Source organism: Colletes gigas, unplaced genomic scaffold, assembly GCF_013123115.1.
Source record: "Colletes gigas isolate AHSC1104 unplaced genomic scaffold, ASM1312311v1 Colletes_gigas_Sc00013, whole genome shotgun sequence".
Lineage (NCBI taxonomy): Eukaryota > Metazoa > Arthropoda > Insecta > Hymenoptera > Colletidae > Colletes > Colletes gigas.
In genome coordinates this window covers 4,753,115-4,774,537 of record NW_025106642.1, presented here as the reverse complement: position 1 = coordinate 4,774,537, position 21,423 = coordinate 4,753,115, and the positions used below count along the sequence as shown (strand labels likewise).

General features: G+C 31.9%; 1 protein-coding gene and 1 non-coding gene across 7 annotated transcripts in view; both read right to left on the bottom strand.

Moving 5' to 3' along the window:
* Positions 1-2,042: 2,042 nt before the first annotated feature.
* Positions 2,043-21,423, bottom strand: part of LOC122399499 (eukaryotic translation initiation factor 4 gamma 3) — a 48,272-nt gene continuing 28,891 nt past the window's right edge. For 5 of the 6 annotated variants that reach the window (XM_043400207.1, XM_043400209.1, XM_043400204.1 and 2 more), the window contains exons 6-25: positions 20,470-20,666; positions 17,691-18,570; positions 7,560-8,383; positions 7,376-7,480; positions 6,887-7,192; positions 6,581-6,802; positions 6,417-6,493; positions 6,156-6,318; positions 5,636-5,900; positions 5,323-5,420; positions 5,087-5,247; positions 4,849-4,901; positions 4,383-4,612; positions 3,922-4,091; positions 3,560-3,639; positions 3,089-3,315; positions 2,870-3,010; positions 2,717-2,792; positions 2,468-2,617; positions 2,043-2,388 (exon numbers count right to left, since the gene is read on the bottom strand). In XM_043400207.1, coding sequence (XP_043256142.1) covers positions 2,174-2,388; positions 2,468-2,617; positions 2,717-2,792; positions 2,870-3,010; positions 3,089-3,315; positions 3,560-3,639; positions 3,922-4,091; positions 4,383-4,612; positions 4,849-4,901; positions 5,087-5,247; positions 5,323-5,420; positions 5,636-5,900; positions 6,156-6,318; positions 6,417-6,493; positions 6,581-6,802; positions 6,887-7,192; positions 7,376-7,480; positions 7,560-8,383; positions 17,691-18,570; positions 20,470-20,666 — 4,640 coding nt within the window. In that variant the 3' untranslated portion in view covers positions 2,043-2,173. The remainder of the gene's footprint in view (positions 2,389-2,467; positions 2,618-2,716; positions 2,793-2,869; positions 3,011-3,088; positions 3,316-3,559; positions 3,640-3,921; positions 4,092-4,382; positions 4,613-4,848; positions 4,902-5,086; positions 5,248-5,322; positions 5,421-5,635; positions 5,901-6,155; positions 6,319-6,416; positions 6,494-6,580; positions 6,803-6,886; positions 7,193-7,375; positions 7,481-7,559; positions 8,384-17,690; positions 18,571-20,469; positions 20,667-21,423) is intronic. The other variant, XM_043400206.1, reaches the window with a different exon arrangement.
* LOC122399533 lies at positions 4,176-4,341 on the bottom strand. The gene has a single exon (XR_006259275.1). It is a non-coding gene; the product is annotated as a small nucleolar RNA SNORA53 (small nucleolar RNA).

Genomic DNA, 21,423 nt, shown 5'->3' with positions numbered 1-21,423 from the left:
TAAATATTTACAGTGATAATCTTTTTATTTGTGACTCACTTGTCAACTTGTTTCCAACAACGTTTCTTTCTTTTTTATTATAATCATATATAAATTATTGTAATTTTATATATTTACTGTTTCTTGAGTGTATCTCGTATTTTATCTCGTCGAATGATACATTCCACTGGTTGTATAGTAGAATGAGACCCTTCAAGGAGACAAATTTTATGGATCATTGCTCTTAGATGTATTTCGTATCTATCGCATTCATTTGACTTTATATTTTTCGCCTTTACAGTGTGAAAAAATCAGTAGCGATGATGTTCATGTTTTTTTTTTTACTTCTTTACTCTCCTTCCTTACTTTTTCCTCCTTTCCCTTAGTTTTTATTTCGTCTTATAAAATATGCAAACAAAATTTCTTACTTTCCGATTATCAATGATTTAATTAATTTAAAGAAAAGATTAATTACTTAAGAGTGTTGTATTTTTTGATTTTTTTTTTTTTGTTAAATTATTTCATGATTACCAAACATAAATGATGCATTTGGAATGCAATAGATTGTATACTACAAAGTATACGAAGCAATAAAGTAACGAGGGTATAATCAGACTATAAAGAAATTGCAACGATGAAGGGTATCGTGTATCAAAAGCTCGAGGACAAAGTACTTTCTTTGCATAAGTAACAAAGTATACTTTTGAAACTATATACTGTGTGTATGCATATGTATACCGACACACAGGATATAATTATATTGCTATGCGTATATAAACGGAATCGAATGCAATGATGGTAACCTTTTACCCCTTCAGTAACATGCAATTCGTAAAGAAGCATAAATGGCAAACTTAGCTAGTAAATCTAGCATTTATGAAGGACTACATAAAAATATCTACATTTATAATAACCGAATTCCACATTCTCGGTATTAATTAATAATTACAATTTCTTAAATAAGGAGAGTATATTTAGTAACATCAGAAATAGTAGACAAAAACAATGTAAAATTGTCTCCTAGAGTTAAATAAAAATAATTTTTCATAATAACTGCACTCAAATCTACTTATTTCCTTTATACAATATATATATTATATATATATAATATTGTATTATAGTATATATTATATATATATATCATAGTATATTCAAAGGAAATGTATTTTTCACACTGTACTTTAAATTAGTATAACAATTTTATACAATTTGCTACGGCACCTGCCACCTGAATACATGCAGACATTCCATCCCACGCACTATAATCTGTCCTCTCAATGATTATAAATAACTAGTGTTAAAAAATAGTAGCGCCTTAATATGCACACCATTTGTATCCTTCAGTTTCCTAATTTCAACATATTCTACACTACGAACTCTAGTTTCGTAATGTTATGTTACTTTTCACTCTCATTCTTTCTTAGTTACGAACGTTTTTTTTCTTACAGTAGAATACATTGTAAGTTCGCAAAGATATAAATTAGTAATTCTGTTATATTCGTTATAATAATAGGAAGAACCGTCGCCCTTGTATCAGACTTGGTTATCAATAGTTTCCTTCTTATTTTTTATATTTAATTTACTTAAAATGGACCTACTTATACACATCTGCGATCAGCAATTTGTTATCTAAGCCATACAGTAAACGTTTCAGTTTCTTCACGATACCGTTTGGCGAAATTGAAAGTAGCAATTTCAATTTTCGGATAACATGCGTGAAAGAAAAATCATAATTTCAGTTCTATTGGGCGATTCACAAGCTGCAGTGACATTTCGCAAGACATAAGAAATACGATAATGTTCTCCAGTTGATTTTTTTTTTTTTTTGCTTTATTTAAACTTTAAACCATTTCAATGAATTATATATAATAATTATCTTGCATTTACTTTTGTATCATTATTAATAATTAATCTTTATCTTCATTATATATAGCGGTCTCAGCCATTATGTCCGTTTTTTTTTATATGACAACCTCCTTTATTATCTTCCACTTCTTGTTCTTTGAAGTTCTAGACTATATTACATACACCCGCGCACTACTATCACACCATTGTTTTTCTTCAATATATACGTTTTTATTAAACGAAAACAGAAGAAAAAACTGCAATTTGATCTCACTTCGCGTATTTTTTTTTAACGAGGGAACGTATATTTGTCTTTTAACAGACGATAATGTACTCGATCATGTTATCGTCAACAACGATCTTGGTTCGCGCCAGTCGATACGTCTTCTACGCTGGAAGCATCATCAACTTCTTGTAAGCCAGTGAAAAACGATGTTAGTGCCATCGTCGCAACACCATGCCATTCGCGTTGAGCTGGCTCTGGGCTATTTTTCCACGTCAGGAACGCGTCGCTTGAAATTATATTATCGTCTGACAAGCTTGTCATAATATCAAAGAGAATCCCTGCAACATAAAATAAATAATCTTAAACAGCTACACTTTTTGAGGAAATAAAGTATTAATTATACTTTTTATATCTTACCATGTGGATATTGTAGTTTATACAAATGAAGTTGAATTGCATAAAGACATTGTAATTCTAGGGACTCGTTTGCATCAACAAACCGGCGAATGAACTGTTCCAAATTAGTAAGAATCTCAGTTCTGAGATACCACTTGTTGTTGACTAATTCTAAAAATGGGGAAAGGAAAAAAAGAATGTACAATCAGACATCTCAACAAATTTATAAAAAAAAAAAAGAGCACATAACAATGAAATATTTATACATACCCATGGACGTCTCTAAAATGGCAGTTGTTAATACTCGAATGAACTCTGGCTCCTTGACTCGATCACCAACATTCTTCTAAACAATTTAAAAAACGAAAATAGTTATCCATTATTTCTTAATAAAATATACAAACTTAAATTTGAAATACTTACCATTATCCATTTACAAATATCATCGAAACTACTATTTTCCTTCATGAGTCTTCTAAGTTCATTATGAATTTGTTGTAATGTGAGTTGATTACTAGTCGAGCTTTTGGCACTATTATAATCACCAGTGCAGAACTCCAAGTTCTGAAAATAATTTACAATATAATTACTTTTTCTTATATAAAGTGGAAATTGCAATAAATCATTTTTATACAAGCTTACATAGTCTTCAATAATTTTGTCAACGTTTTCAAGTTCTGTATCAATTATATTATTTAATTCAAGTCCACTTTGGTCCCATTTCTCTGCAACCCATTTAGGCCCTTTATCTCGGGATAGTTTTGATAACAGTTCCCCAAGAAATTTGCCTACATAGCTTCGACTTCTTAAACTATCAAATAAAGGTTTCAATTCTATCAAAGGAATTATTTCTTCTTCGATTGGATGTGCTGCAAAGATAAAATACCATAAAATAGTACTATTTTGTCAAATTGCGATAAAAAAAATTGTGTTTCTATAATCAGGCCTGTTGAGCAAAAACCCGCATGGAAATTCTCTATGGTGAAAACTAATCATCATAACCAATAGTTTTTAACGCGGACAACAAATATTTCTTATAATTGCGCCCACTGAATAATACGATTTATAAAATAAAATGAATGGAACAGTTTTTTTTTACAAATATTTACTTACCCAGTATTTCCGCCAGATAGGACCAAATTTTGGGTATGTCGAGCAAAAGATCATCGATTATATCCAATATTTCAATGAACCTACAAAATTAATTACATTTACATTTTCTGAAATAAAAGATATCTCTAACTGTTCTATAGTAAGATTTTAATCAGTATCCTTTTGGCTTGATATACGATATTCAACACAAAAATCGTTTCTTCTGTATAAAATTTGCATCACTTTTGTTCTTTTCCTTATAAACTTTTGATGAAACTTAATTATTAAATAAAATTTAATTTTACTTAACTAAATTTTGAACCGCACTTAATGTTATAATTATAATTACATTAACTAATATTATTTATGAAAATCTAACTTACCCAGTTCTAAGATGCTGTAAAGACAAAATGTTTTGACTGATTAAATGCGACAGAAGATACGAGACGCGTTCTCTTTCCGTAGGTGATTTTTCAAGGACAAAGTTGATCAATTCACGTACGAATTTTGATAATGCATTTTCGAAATTCTGCTGAGTAGCCAATGCAGCTTTCTGTAAAATGATTTATTTAGATTAAATGACTCGTATTGTAAATACATCATGTATTATGGAAATTAATTAATTTTTACAAAATAAAATGTCTTCTCGTTGATCATACAACCAGTGATTCATATAAATATAACACGGATGCTAATTTATAACACTGTTTGAAAAGACCAAAAAGAAGGTATTTCGTAATATAGCACATCAATGACTCAAGCATCTCTTAATAAATATCAGAGATGGATCTAAGGAATGTGCTTCAGTGATAATATTATTAATGATAATGTAATACAAACTTACTTCGACAGCAGTATTTTTAAGATAGTCTTTTAATATCTTGTTCAAAATTGTCATGAACTCCTCTTCTCTTGTTATAGATTTATTACTACTAGAGGTAGATTGCAAGGATTTTAGCGGTGGTGGCATAGAAACACTTTGATTTTGTGTACTATCTACTAATAACGAGCTTTCTCTACTCGACGATGCAGAACTGCTTAATTGATGACTACCATTGCGCGAACTCCTACCATCTGTAACATTGAGAACTCATAACTTTCTTATATTATGACACTGACATAACGAAAAATATTTAACACTCAAAATATCAGAATCCTTTTGGCTGACAACATAAAGTTTTACTTTTCAAGGCAAATTTTTCTCATCATATTTAACGATAATAATAGTTTTGAAAGAAAACCACTAAATTAGTGAACTTTTTTTACAAAATTAATTAAGCAATTAATTGTCAGAAATATATTATACCCACCATACGAAGAAGGTTTGTAGTCTCGACCGTATGTAGGACCAGTGGATCTCGACCTAAAATAAACGAATATTAAAATGTTACTTAGCTTGGTAAAATATCTCAACACGCTAATATTAATACAGTAGTGCCCACTTAAGTGTCCGTGCTCGGGACCGGCCGCGGTCATTTAAATGGGCATGGTTACTTTTCAGAATTCAACGGAGATAAGGAAAGAGGATAAAAGAGTACACAAAATTACCCAGAGAGTTGTGGAGACATCATTCGTTTTTCTTGATCTAAGCTGGACATATTTTCTAAACATGCAAATTTATTTGAATTCATTGCCTTTGGACCATAATTCGAAGGCGGTTTCCACATGTACGTGTTTCTGCTTCCTAATTGCAGATCATCCATTGGTGGCTGGAGAAACAAACAGTTATTACTTAATATTCACTCGTCATGTTAACTATAAGCACTACAATGTGATTCACTTACAGGTTTATTTTTCAGTTTTGCTGTTTCCACAGAATACGGTTGTCTGGTTCTTGCAACTGGTTGACTCCAACCAGCATCATCAGTTTGACCAACACCACCTGCATCAAAAAATACCATTTTCTGGTTATATATACTTTTACTTCCATTAAATATAACAATGTAATAAGGAAATGTAAATTATTACATCATCAGAATACATTGTAAAATCACATTTGTCAGAAACTCCAGTCTGGCATGACATATGTAAGGATCATCATGCTTTAATATTAATGAGATGATAATATTTAATACTGTAATCAATCAATATACTTACGATTCCTTTTTCTATCACTAGCACGTTCATCTTTTCGAGGTGTATTCAAAGGAGTATTACTCAATTGGCTATCTAATCTTTCAGATTCTGCTTCCTTTTGAATTTCATCTATTGTTTTAGGAGTATTATCACCCCTTCTTGGAACCCATTTATTTGCTCTTAAATCTATAACATCTTGCAGCATAAAACGAATTCTAGAACTAACTTTCCCTTGGGTTCGGCGTGCAACAATATCTTGCATTTTATTGAAATAATCTTGCATTTCCTAACAAAGCGAAACAGAAAAAATAATACAAAACTACTCATAATCACTAATTAATTATTTTCTTTTCTTTTATATCAAACAAATCGCTGTGCTAAATTACAATTTAATTTTAATATAAAGGCGATAAGTACTGATTATACGCAACTATTAATTTCATTAAAAAGGATGACGATTACATTATAATGTAAATTATTCAAATTTTAATGTAAATTATTCAGAGTTATGCATATTTTAATCATAAAAAAATAAGCTTACTCCTACTACAGTTCCTGTTGCTTCCAAATCTTTCCCAATCGTTGTTAATAACTTGCATAAACATTCAAGACTATCTTCATCGTTTTGATCTAGTAATTGTTTTATACAACGACGCATGATGTTATTTGTTAACATTCCTTGTTTGTACAATTCACCAATAAATCTATGATGAACATAAAAGAGTGTGATATATGAATTCCAAATTCTGTATACTTCGTAAAAAGTAAGTAAAATATTACATTTTATACTAAAATTACGTACCGTATGTTTCCTACTGATTTTATACGTATTCGGCGTTCTTCATCCTCAATAGACTGTTGTAAATCTTTCTTCCTATCCTAATGTTAAATTTAATAAAAATTACAATATGAACGCGTGTCACACTCTATTATATACTACAGTACTATTACACAAAGAAAACTTACCGGATCTGTAGATTCTTCAATTTCATTAAGCTTCATACTTCTCGTTTCTTCGTTTACTGAATTTTTTTCAAATTCCTTTTGGCAACGAGTAATAATAAGCTTCTTGAAACTGAACGAATATTCTGATTTTTCAACATTTTTATCTAAACCTGACACTTCCATCAGCGCGAGTTCTTTACACATCAAAGCATACGCTATAGAGAAACTTGGTTCATCAACAGCCTACAAATTATATTACTTTTATAATTATGTAACTGTGTAAAAATACAATACGAACAACCTACATAGATATATAATTCTGCTTACTTTTTCAAAGACTAAATCGATAACACCTTGCAAACGTTCTGGTGTATCGATAGTCAATGCACGCACTTGGTTAACTAAAGTATCAAATTTCTGGGGAGTAAGTTTATTTAATACACTTCTAACTTTCTTATAAAGAGCTTCTGATTTCGTTTCTTCTTCGGTAAGATTAATTCCTTTTATTCTTGTTGGCCTCCATGCATTTTCTGTCTCTCTTAACTTTACATCTTCCCTGAGGGATAATGACAGATGAATTTTCGTTGGCTTTGATGGTTTTCCTCCTGACGAACTCTTACGAGTTTGCTGTGGCTAAACAAGGACAAATACATTTGTATTATAATGGAAATATTCAAGAGGGCCTGATACAAAACAAAATACAGTTATCAGAAGACAAAATCTCTGCCAAAGCATTTCAGTCCACTACTTTCATTTTTAACATCACTCGTGATCATTCGAATAAATATATAAATTTGCGGGTCTACTTTGACTTACCACCATACGTGAATTTAGAATTGGTTTTATAAACCCAGGGAACAGAGCATCATGCCCTCTCATGTTGTGATCCTTAAATGATCTAATGTCGATGGTAGTACGTGCCTGTGGAAAACGTAATTGACTGCATAACAATACTACACGCACGAATGTATAACATATAAAATATAGACTGGTACAATACCTTTGAACCATCTTTCAAAACAACGTCTAAATCTGGCAAATTCGATGGTTTGATTTTGCTATTGGGGTCGTTCTTCAAGTTTATTAAAAAGTCACGGTCATAAATTTTTTTACCACTTTTATTCAAAGGACTCCATTGATCATCCTTATATTTGTATTTAAGGGTTATTTGATTTGTAACTGGCGTCTCCGTTTGAGCCGGTGGTTCGCTTTCAGTTGGTTTTTCTATGACTGGAGGTGGTGGTGGTGGTACTACTGCCGCTGGCTTTTCTTCACTAGGGGTTCGAATAGCCGAAACCTTCGAGTTTTCTTCATTCTTTTGTGCTACTATTGCCTCCACGTCAGGTTCGTCCTTAATTTTTGCATGATCAACGACATCATTAGGAACTGATTTTACTTGCACGTTACATACATTCGACTTATTATTATCTTCTATTTTGGGAGAGGGTTCCTTCGCAGTTTCTTTATTACTTGACAGTTTCTCTATGACAGTTGTCTGAATAGGAGTATACTCTTTAGGAATTTCTGGTGATAGAGGCGCCACGTACTTTTCCGTCTTTGGATGAACGGTAGTAACAACCTCTTTCTCCTTTTTTGATTCATAATTGTCTTTCTCTTTAATATCTTTCGTTAGGTCTCGATTTGTTTCCTTGTTGATGTCCTTTGGTGTTGTAGTATCTTTACCATCTTGTTTCACCTCGGTTTTCGTTTGCGGAGCGGTATTCACGAAAGCATCCATATCTGTGCCTTCTTTTTCCGCCCCTTTACGATTAAGTTCACGGGGTTTGAGTCTATTTTTACTTTTCGGCTTCTGCATGACTTTACCTGCAAAACAATTACGCAAAAAAAAAAATTATGACAATCATGCTTGACGAGAGTACGCATCATTCTAAAGCCTTTATGATACGTTCATAGGCATTCTAAAATTCATACAACGAATATTTTTAAAATACATCTGTTAATTCAGTTATGAATCGTGAATGGTTTTAGAAAATCATCATTACGTTTATATTACTACAGAGAGATGCAAGCTGTGAAGAAAAGTGAGTATTTCGGCTACAAGCCAAAGATAATTATAGTCACAGATCATAGTACATTTCGTACTGTGACATTTCACTTTTTTTTTATTAATATGTATAAACATTAACAAAAAATGAAATTTAATACCCAAACCACTATACGGTACTCGTTATTACGGCATGTTTACGACAGTTTATTTACTTTCTAATCAAATTTTTTTTTAACACTTCTACTTCTGTCAGAACAAAATATATTTAGTACTACGTTCTCAGACGTATCCATTTACATAGATACTTCAAAATCCCGATTTAAATACAACAAAAATATAAAAATTATATTATGTAAGATATTTCCTAATTTTTTTCATAAACACCAACTAGGAACAAAGCTTCAAAAATACATTCGTTTGGACGGAAAATGTAATAATACGCATATGTTCCGGTGACGATTATATCACTAAAATATATCGATTAATCGTGAGAAATCAAACGGAGTAACAAATAATCCACACGATACGCGTTTCATGCGTGCAACACTTGATGCGAAGGTTAAAAAAATTTAAGCGGTCTTTCCTTCTATCAGTACTGTGTTACCAGTCGTTTTGCTTATCATTTCGAGAAGATACAATTTGTATGTACCATGATCTCTGGAACCACGTCGGCTACGACTCCTCGAACGTGAGCTACCGCTGACACGAGCGTTTCCATTAATTTTCCGATCGCCCATTTTCACAGTTTCGACGTTGTTCGCGCACTGTTATTTACACGTGTTTCGTACGACGGTGTACCTGTTCTTTCCATATTAAAAGCATATCGCATATTACAAGTCACATTCTCGCAACACAAAACTCTTTGTGCGGCTCGAGTTTCAACGGTCTGTGGTGCTGCTGCACTGATTCAGTATTTATTTATAAACCTGCCAAAAGCTTGCCAAAGCTGGGCTAGATAGAACCACGTTCGCAGCTGCAACAATGTGCAACGATGAAGTTGGCATTTTGTCCTTTTTTTTTTTTTTTTCTCCAACAAATAAAAACCACGCGGTGGAAAAATTACGGAAACGCGGAATCGTGTGATATTCCGCGGCGAACGATAATAACGAAAGGTGGTAATAATTCTTGATTAATGGGCTTCCCAGAAACTTTTCCAGCCGTTTAAACAAAACTGTGTCAATACTTCGGAAAGAAAAAAACCCCTCGGGAGGCTCCTCTTACGACTTTCACGCATCTATTTTAACCTGTGAACTGGTGCAAACCGACAGGCAAGACATAGGATTTCTTAAATTAGTTCTGTTCGCCGGTTGCGCGCCGGAGCACGCGCATTAGGGACCTTCCTGATAACCTACCCTGACGCGAGAGACCTCCATTAATCGAAATGTATCAGACGCAGAATTTACAAAATTTTAAATAATCATAATACTTTAATCTACGACAAACGAGAAGTGTGTATCCAAATACAGCGTCGATACCATTCCACGTGTATTCGGTTAAAAAAGTTTTAGAATGTAATAAATATAACGATAAGAATAAAATAATTTCTTATGATCCTTCATATATTTTACAAATAGATCTTTTCATTTAAACTAAATATTTAATGCGCATAAATGAGAAGCAAGATGAAATACGAATTTTGATTTAAATCAACAAATCCTTATGGTAGTTGAGGAGAACGTCTTTAAGGGAAACACTCGATTGAAACGATTCTGCCCATATTACCACGGATACACTAAAAGCGTAAAGCTCTCGGTTAGTAGACTTAAACTAATGACATGTATTCTACCAATCAGAAACCTTACACGCGTGCATATCTGTAGTACTATGAACAGAATCATTGAAACCGGGTGTTCGCCTCAGGGGCATTCTTCTCGACTAACAATGATAGGCGTGTTGTTTGTAGTACAAGTGCGCGCGCAATAGTCTGTTTAAATTCCTAATTTGAATAAATACTATTTTCTCTTCATATTTATCCCGTAATAAATACGGAACAATAACAAGTTTATATTTTTTCTTTTGTTTGTACGAAGATATTTTTAACGGATTAGCATGATTTTTCCAGAAAAATCAGGCAACAAAATGACGTAATTCAAACTATTCTTAGCTATACGTGGTTGAAGTTTCTCAGAAATGATTTGAATTAAGTGTAATAAAATCACAGTCCAAAACAAAATTTTTGATTAAATTTACTTTTAAAATATAAAAATTGGAATTGTACCGCTCGCTTATGAGCTATCTTTGATCAACTCTCCCCATTGATACATGATAAAACAAAAAAAGCGATTCTTGGCTTATAAAAATGGGCGCTGAACATTAGAAGTTTATCATCGGTTTCGAGCCACGAACATCTTTCGAGGAAATACTGAAATTTACTATGAGACAGCAGCTAATTTGATGCATGAAAGTAGCTTGAGTAACATTTGATAAAAGCAGGTCGAGGTAACAATCTGAAAAGAACATTGAACGATCGCTAAACGCATACGCAATATTTTCTCTATCGCTGTTGTTTAGATCGAAAAAACCGAACAAATTTAAATACATATATGGTATTAAATCACTTCTAAATGTTTAATACCCTACATTTACATTTGTATATTTCATCTATTTATATTTTTTTAAAGTTAATAAATAATTTTTAATTATGAAATATCAAACCCGTCTTTGTACTTCAATAATATTTTAACGTTAATACATACACGGACAAATTTCTGTAACGATAGAACTTTGCAAATTTTAGATATCCTTAATCTTCTAGCTGAACTATTGTTGATCTAACTGTTGATCTATTTGTAAAATATAAAGAACCATTATGATATGACATTCATAATACGTATAGTGGATATACAGGGTGTTCGGCCACCTTTAGCAAAAAATTTTAATGAGCGATAGTAGAGGCCAAAATAAGACGAAAATCAAGAATACTAATTTGTTGATGGAAGCTTCGTTAAAAAGTTATTAACAATTAAATTCAACAATTTCAAATCGTTCTGGAAAAATTATTTTCGGTTGCGGGGGTCAACTACAATCATTTTTGATGAGTACACATACCTCCGAAATCCTATCTACTTTCGAGAAAAAAAATCGAGTAGGTGCTGAAATCTTTCGGCGAAAAAAAATTTTTCAAATCGTTTTAAAAAAATTATTTTCGGTTGCGGGGATCAATTACAATCATTTTTTATCATTACACATACCTCCGAAATCGTACGCACTTTCGAGAAAAAAATTCCTTACTGAAAATCCAATTAGGTGCCTAAATTTTTCAACGGAGAAAAAAAATTGCAAATCGTTGTGGAAAAATTATTTTCGGTTGCGGGGGTCAATTACAATCAGTTTTTGTCATTAGACATACCCACGAAATCCTGCCCACTTTCGAGAAAAAAAATAGAGAATGTGTGAAATTATTCGAGAAAATTAAAAAATTGCAAATCGTTGTGGAAAAATTACTTTCGGTTGTAGGGTTCAATTATAGTCATTTTTGGTGAATAGACATACCCCCGAAATCTTGCGCATTTTCGAGAAAAAAATTCAGTAAGAGCGGCACTTTAAACGTTAATAACTTTTTGACGAAGCTTCCACCAACAAATTAGTATTCTTGATTTTCGTCTTATTTTGGCCTCTACTATCGCTCATTAAAATTTTTGCTAGAGGTGGCCGAACACCCTGTATATAATTAGGAAGATCATTTTTCTAACTGGTGGAAACCTTTCACCAGATTGGTGAAGGCTCAAGGTTACCACTGACGCCGAAAGTCTTGAGATATTTTTTGCACATACACGACGCGTGGTCTTGTGAAACGACAGCAGACATTTGAACCATGCACGTAGACCGCCATACACGCGCGGCCGTGACCCCATGCATTTTAATGACCAAAGTATGCACAATTTTTACAATGTTTACAGTTTCATCGATACTAGGAAATCAATGTCTATGAAAATTTATTTACACAATGAAAACAATACGATTAATTTTCAGCTAAGAAAATGTAACTTTTCATCGTGAAAATCTAACAGTATCATTCTTTGCTTTGTACGTTAAAAAATATGTAATTCAGGCCTCAAATTTTCAACTATTACACGTTTCAGCAAATACGTTCTATTAACGTTTTATTATGTAAAAGATTGCTATAGTGGCTACAAAACCAAATATATAAAATGAAAAGACATGCAAATTAACCAAAATAAATAGAGATAGGGCGAAATAACCGTTTTAGTAATCGTACATAGAAACTAATGATCAAATATGGAGTACTTTTCTTTCCTGGCCGCTCACAAAATGGCTACGATTTGATGTATCATACATACAGTCAGTCACAAAAGTCTTCGTACACCCCCTAAAATGGTCATTTTATAGAAAGTTAACAATTTCGTGTAATATTATGTTTGTTAATTAATAAGTAACCTATATAAAAATGTATTATTTTTTAAGAATATTTTATACAATTAGGAAAAAACGAAACATTTTATACCGCGAAAGTATTCGTTACATTAAGATATGAAGTTGGTACATCTAATAAATCTAGTAAATTTTTGTTACATTAATATTTTGTCGGTCCTCCTTTTCCTAATTTTGCGCTCTAAATAGCTCCATACCGTGCTCTATAGTATTCAAATCTGGCGATTGAGGTGATCGAAAAAATTGTTTTGGGACATTCTACAGTATTCATTCCCGAATAATATCAGCTGTATGCTTAGGATTTACTGACTATAGGATTTCTTCCGCGGTACATGGCCACGATTGTCCAGATTTTCTTAAAATCCTTCGAATATTTTCAAGGTATAGCGTTATTTCCAAATCGCTTTCTACTTCTACAGCTATTTTTCAAGCAATTACTTTTGGACATTGCCGGATAATTTGCAGTACAAATCGTACATCTCTATCACTTAAGACCTTAGGATGACCACTACGGATTTTATTTCCACATTTACCAATTATTTAACATTTTTTTTTATTACATACTGAATATTAAAATATTTTCTGCCCAGAATATTCGTAAGTTTACGTAGAGATTTTCTTTCCTTATATAATTTAACTAAATGATTGTTAAACATCTCTCAACTAAATCACGAAGCTATGGCAAAGTAAACGAAACACTAACAGGAAAGACCAATAATTATGTTTAAAAGAATTATTATAATATCGTATATAATAATAAATAAACATAATATTATACAAAATGACCATTTTGGGAGGTGTATGAAGCCTTTCGTGACTGACTGTATATAAAATTAACGATTAAAATCTACACAACGTTTAAAAATATTACTTCAAAAGATCTGAATGAAATAAAAATAATTAATTTATTTACGTAAAATAAAAATGAATAACGAAGAAATTTCAGGTTAAATTATTTTACGTACACGTGGTCGGAGCATGGAAGAACATATTTACCCTTAATTTTGAAATCACAACAATAATTTCGTAATAATTAAATATTTCCATTTTATTGCTTCGATGTAACATTCCGTTAAGCAAATATTAATGCTTTAAACCAAAAACGTGTTGAAATTGAGCAAACATCTAGTCACTTCCGAAGTAGCCATATTTGAACACACTCGTGAATCGACCTTCGAAATTTTTTTTGATATTTAGAATTTTTTATAAGAAATTAAGAGCGATTGATAAGAAACACACTTGGAACTGTAATTAATTGTAAATATTTGATTCTATTTTCGAATAGGCCCCTTAATTATAATGAATTTTACATTTACGAAAGTCCGTGAATACAAAATGTCGGCACCACGTTGTGAAAGGTAGACTTGCCCGGTTACACCCACTAGGAACGAACCAATTCAAGAGAAAGAACAGAATTATTTATACATACATTTCGAATCAAGATTGTCCTTGGTCGTCGTCGTTGCATCCGTTTGATCACTTTATGTCACAATAAATATAATTTAAAAAAAAAAAAAAAATGAAAGAAAATGTGGCGCGATAAAAACTATATATTAAAATCAGTATGTATAACTTCACAGTCCAGTATAGAACACGTATTTTACAAAAAGAAGAAAGTATACGATGCGTGTAAAGAGCGCTCGTTACGATTAAATAAAGATATATGTACAAATTCTTCGGAATATCGTGATATAAGTCTTATAGGAACGGGATGCAGTAAGACGCAATATAATAAGCGTATTCGTTACGTTACGATATATACAAATTAAAAGCAAATAACTTGTTAAGTAGTGTAAATTTAAATATGTACTTATGTATAATTATGAATATACAATTCTCGTAAAAAAGTTATAAAAGGAAAAGGGAAGTGGGCAAAATGGAGTAAAAATACGCCCGGCTAGCACAGCACGTGCTGGCTACTGGAGGAAATTCGTTGTTCGATGAGGAAAGAAGTCGGAACCTCCCTCCAGCTACACAATCGCCAATGTTCGTACATCTTCGGTATGTTTCGCGCCTTTTCGTATAATGACGTCACCGTCCGACATGAAACTCATTGATCTCTATACATATACTGGATCCGGTATGGCTTGAAAGTTTTGTACCACTATGGAGACCGAAAATTGAGAAAGTATCAGCAACGCCATCCCGTTGGTGCCTAAGGTACTATTGCCTATTCCACAGAATGGGCGTAGCTTTTCGAAGCGTGTTTCCTTTCTTCTTATTCGAGACACGCTGTATTCTGCACTTGTGCAGCTTTTGCTTTTAGAAATAATTTATCACATATCTTGGATGTTATTATATAAGCCCCTCAAAAGTTAAATAAAACTTCAATTTTTGTAAATTTCTCAATTTCAACTGAACTTTTAGAAGCAAAATTAAAATAATGTTTCTTGTATTAATTTCTATTACTTCATATTTTTGAAATTGATCAATTTGGCTTCTAAGAGACTCATATACTGTATCTACATTTTATATGTAAATAATAAACATTATAAATATATCTTTTTTTTAATTTATAACCTATATATGATTTTTTGCATCTATCTGTTTTTATATTAACCGTCTAGAAATGTAATACCTTAAACACCAATGGGATAGTGTCTGCAGCACAGAACCTTATGCTTTAAACTCCGGTATCATATCCAATATACTGGGTGTCACACATTAATGTGGACACCCTGTACATATAGAGATCAGTGATGAAACTTCTTTCACAGTTTCTATGCCTGCTTGGTATTTCAATTGTTGGAAAAAGACCCATTCACATTGAAACCAAACATTGCAATGATTTACCCAATGTTTGTTTTTTTTTATTAATTTTTAATTTGTTTATGATGCTACATGTTCTATGATATTTTAGGATAAGCATCATAGAATGTAGGTATGGAATATGCAAAGTAACTAGTTGAAAGAATGAATTTACTTAGTATAATTTGGAAACAAACATTTGTATATTTCCCTAACCTTACACCATTGTCCATATTGCTAGAAATATCTAGAATATATTTTTCTCCCATATCATAATTTACACGTAATATGTCAAATATACTGTGTACAATTTAGACTTGTACGAACACATATAAACTTACCCTTATCTCTGTTATCCATATGCAATGAAATCAACTGCAAATGACTTTACTTTTATTTTACTATGAAGTTTGATCGTAAAACTAATAAAATTAATTGTTTTCACACATGTTAGCACCATGAATTAATTCACAATTATTTTTAAAAAGTGTTAATTTGCTATAAAATGGAACATGATCCAATCACTTCAAATCAGTAAATCAAAATACACTTGAAATGATACTTTTTTACTTGTTCGAATATTCTATTGTTTATCTGTAGTATTTGGATGTATCGTATTAAATTTTATAAAAAAACCATTGCTTTACATACTATTTTTAAAAACATTTTACTGATACACAGTTTATAATTTAATGTATATTGGGACAAACAAATTTAAAACCATCAACTAATATATATTATACCAAAAAGCTTGCATTACAACAGTAATGTTTATGGAATGTAATCGAAGCTGCAAAATTTATAGGTTAGATTGAAAGCAAATCGTACTAGACCACTACCGAAATATTTCTCATTTCTCGTTAGAAATAATCACTACTTTTACGAACGGCACACTATGCAACGTTGCGTGTATGAATACTATACTATTGTATGCAGTAAATAAATATTTCGAAATATTCCGTTCTGTTTGCACGTGTGTAACTTAGAGATTTGTCTCCTTTTATACACTCTTACACACGTGCCTATATAAAGGCATCCTCACGGGCGGACATAACGTGCATATCATAATTTGTAACGATTATGGTGCACAAATGAATTATTACTATATAATATATATAGTATAAAAAAATATTTAAAAAATGTATCATTTCAATTGGCAGCTCATGATTATTTGCATGAAGAATTAAAGACTATGACGACTATTTAAGCTATCGTGAAAGCAAAGTTCAAACCACAGTAGTGATACGAAAAAAGAAAAGGGGAATTACCGAAGTTTCGAGACTAGAATTCTAACTATAAAAGTCTAACTAATTCCATATTTCTAACGATTTTGCAGTTACTGACGTTTAACCATATGGTCAATAAATTCCTGATTACAAATAATAGAAAGAGAATATAAATTGTATCCACGAGGAAAGTTGCATAACGACACATATGTTCGCGTATAACCGTAATAGAACGGTTATACTTAGTGAATCACATTACATTCTAATGTAGCATACAACATGTACAGCAAGTACATGTAACTTTTTTTAGGAGATACAGATTAGAAATATTCTATAAAAGAGGTGTTTATAATGTGCAATATGCTGCAAACATTTTTTTAACTCCAATTTAAAACAAATGTATATTTGAAACAGCTACCAGATAACGTGATTATAATGTTTTGATTAATTTGTACTAATATTGATATAAAATAAAAATGAAAATCAATATTTTTATCTACATTTAGCCTATTTAGCCAAAATGCAGAAAGCATGATAAATTGACTATTGTACAATTTTTATTAATTCATCATCATCCTCTTAGATTTCTGCCCAAAGAATTATTCGTGCAAAGTCAATGAAATTTGAATACACGTGATATTCATAATTTATATATTATAATTCTTAAAGCTAATAAAAATCGTACAATAATCAACGCGTGAATGAAAAATCGCAATGTACGAAACATATAGAATTATAAAACTTTGAAAAGACTCACCATCAGATGACTTCTGTTGTTGAACTTCATTTCGAGTTGATTCAGGTTCCGGTTTGTCGCCAGTTGCGTCTCCATTAGCTTTCGGATGATGGTCAGACTGATTGTGAGCAGGAGTAGGAGTAGCGCCTCTAGAACTAAGGCTCTTCTCCCTGGTTTTCTTCTCTTTCTGCTCTTTGGCACTCGAATGCAGCTCTGTTGCAGCAGTAGGTTGATTGTGGACATGAGTCTGAGATTTCCTTCTAGGTGGTGAACTCGATGAATTCTTACTGGATAAATTGGGGAACTGTTCTCTGGCAGGAGCGGGGTTAGCACTTGGGGCAGTGACGGACGGTTTAGGGACCTCTGGAACAATCGTACTTGGTACGGTCACAAGGGGAACTGGGGCCTGTGTCACGGTGGGCGAGGTACTCGTACTCTTCGCCTCAACTTCAGTTACAGTCATCGCGGGTAACTGTGCAGAAATATCATCCTTGTTTACATTACGCGGTACAGCCGGCGGTGGTTCCTCGATAACCACACTTTTTATTTCACCACGTGGGTGAAATTCCTTCACAGTAATTTGCAATGGTTTAGACTCCGTTTTCACTGCACTAGAGTCTACTTGTTGAGCCACGTTACTAGAAGTACCTAACGATTGACTACATAACTCGGTTACGTTAGGTGTGTTTTGCGTTGGTGAACTGGTACTACACTGACTGTTCACATCGTTATTAGAATTTGTTTGTGAATTAGATAAACTTTGCGTTACATTTTGAGTTGCGGGTGTATTTGGTACACTAGTCGATACCGCCGAGTCGGAACTGGGCTCCTCGGTCGTGACTTTCACAAGAGTTTTTGCAACCCGCGCTGCAAAGTCGGCTTGCACCTCAGCGCCATTATTCTGTAACAATCACCAATTCTGTGTGATAGACAATGATACATAGCAATCAAGTAAAGATTATGCTTGACAACTAAAAACTGGCTCCAAACTCAAATCATAAGATGAGAAATGAAACCAAATGTACTAAGAGAAATAAAATAAACGTTCAATATGTTTTCTGCCTCTGTTACCCTTTAGCCATGGTTTACAAAAGATAAATGCAATTACAAAAATAATGTATTAACGAGGTATCCCCATTCGCAGGATTAAAATCATCGACTTTTATTTGCATTTTTCTTTACGCTTTAAAGTATTAAGAACATAATCCTAGAAGAAAATTTTTGAATTTAAATATTTACCGCAGACACAGTTGGTTCAGTGTATCGATGGATAGATAAGAAATAAAATAGGACTGACTAGCATTTTCGCTTATTATCGTCAAACAAAGGAGCCAAAATATATATCAGTACTTTGTTCTTTTGCAGCGAAGAACCTATTCGCGGACATACTTAAAATAATAACAAAAGTTACAACGCAACACTTTGGCAATTCACTCAAAAACATATTTTTTTTATGGTATCGAGAATGATTGAAATTGTAATTTTTTTTGGCCGCTTGTACAATTTAATGATGGATTTTCACCTCTCCTGAAAATGATGGAAACTGTGGAAATTGTAGATGGATCGCAAGCTAAAAGATTTGCCGACTATAAAGATAAAAGCCGAATATAAGCAGCCGAGCATCAAACCTTACAAGCGATAAAAGAGGCAAAGACAACTAAACTAAGACAATTGTAAATGACAAGTTCTACGAAGGAAAAAGCAGAGGGTTTGTTATATGACCTAGGAATAGCTAATTGGCTGTAAGAATTCAAAATTATTCTCAAAATACAAAAAACGTACACTTCAAATTTTAAACGAGTTTTTTTGTCTTGAAACAGGGTTTTTCGAGCTGGCGGGACAGATATTTCCAAAAGTAACTAAGATATTACCTTAAAATTTTAACTGCTTATAAAACACATGTTTCTCCAGTGCAGGTACTAGAATCAACTGAAAATATGTAACTTTTTTTTTAATTAGCAAAATTATACTGATTTTTTTTTGTTACTAAAATTCGATTTTTACCTTTTAAAGTGCGCCATTTTGATAATTTTCGACATACAATGTTTATTCTAGTACCAACAATCACCTTACTCGTATTAATAAGAATTTTTCGAAATTGTTGTTTCTGATGATGTGGAGGGAAGATTTTTGTCCCACCAGTGGGCAATATTTTTTTTTTTTTGCAGCCCATATTTCAGCTAGTCTTGTAAACAGACTACATTCGTTCATATTGTGAACATTCAAAATTGCCAAAGTGTTGGAAATATACTCTACAATATTATATTAAAATTTCAAATTATTCGCGTTTACAATATTTTTGTAAAAAATTCTATAAAGAGCATCTCCTTTTTTCTGCTTGCTAATGAGGATACCCCCTTAAGTAATATATCCAAATCATACTAACATTGATTTTATTTCTATAATACTTATCTCCAATTATGGTAAATCGTATAATTTATTTATCCAAGTTTCCTACTATGATATTAATTTAATACTAATAACTTTCTTATGCACTGAAAATAACAAATTCTTATATAGCAATACATAAATTCATCTTGCAGTTTAAAAAAAAAAATGAAAAATAAAGATTTTAATAACCATGGCTTTTGGGTACAGATATCAATAATATAAACAATTGACTAAAAGAGTTATTTATTTATTAAGAGTTTTTTATATACTTCGATTATTTATTCAGTTTAAAATGAAGCAGTTTAAACGATATAGCAATCATGGTACAGTAATTTAACATTTGTTAATGTTTCGAATACGAAACTCTTATAGTCAATTGTTAATGTATTAATATTCCAATATAACTCACCTGTGGCTGAGGTGTTTCACGATTACTAGAGTCACCACTTTGAATAGTTTCATTATCCTTGTAAATTTCGTGACTTATATTTTTACCAGTTGTCGGATCTACAATATCAGTAATAGCATTTTGTCCTCTTGGTTTCCGAGACTTTATTGTACTATTCGTCGTGTTTGTTGCACCACCATTATGGCCTGAGTACACATCTTTAAGTTACAAAACAAACAAATTTAAAATACAATATGTAAAAAAACAGAGAACTAATTAATATTTTTTTAATATATAAATTTAACGAATGTCATTTAAAACGTTTAAGTCTCGAATAAAATAGCGATGCATTCAATAATTATTTTATAAAAGATGCGCATCACCGATCACAGATTTTCTTATATCTATTCCAGCACACACCACTGCACATTTTATACATACTATTTTACATCGTTTAAAATTTAATACAGAATTTAAATTAGCTAAAGAATATTATGCAATGATACTAATGAAATTTTACAACGTGACTCTGCTCTTGACCAAGAAGACCTAAACTGATGCAGGAATTCTGAAAAAAGGTCGCTGCTATGGGGTGGATCCAGGTATTTTACCCGAGTTGTCATACCTGAACGCAAACGTAAATCTTTGGGAACAGTTGTAACAGTATAATGAATTCTAAGACTTTTAACAGCAACTAGTTTTTTTCTTTTCCTGGAACTTTTACAAAGCTCAAATATTTAATATTAAAACTTTTGTATGTTCATATATGAATTACTTGATAAATAAAAAATATTTTAATAGAATTACATTTCATTAAACATAAAACTCAATATTTCGCTACCATTGAAAATAATTCAAAATACATTAACATTTTATATCGTATTTTAATGATTAAACATGCTTTATTGCGAATTTATTTTTAAAGTCGATGATTGTTTAAATAAGTATGGTAGAAAATGTAAGTACATTATACTT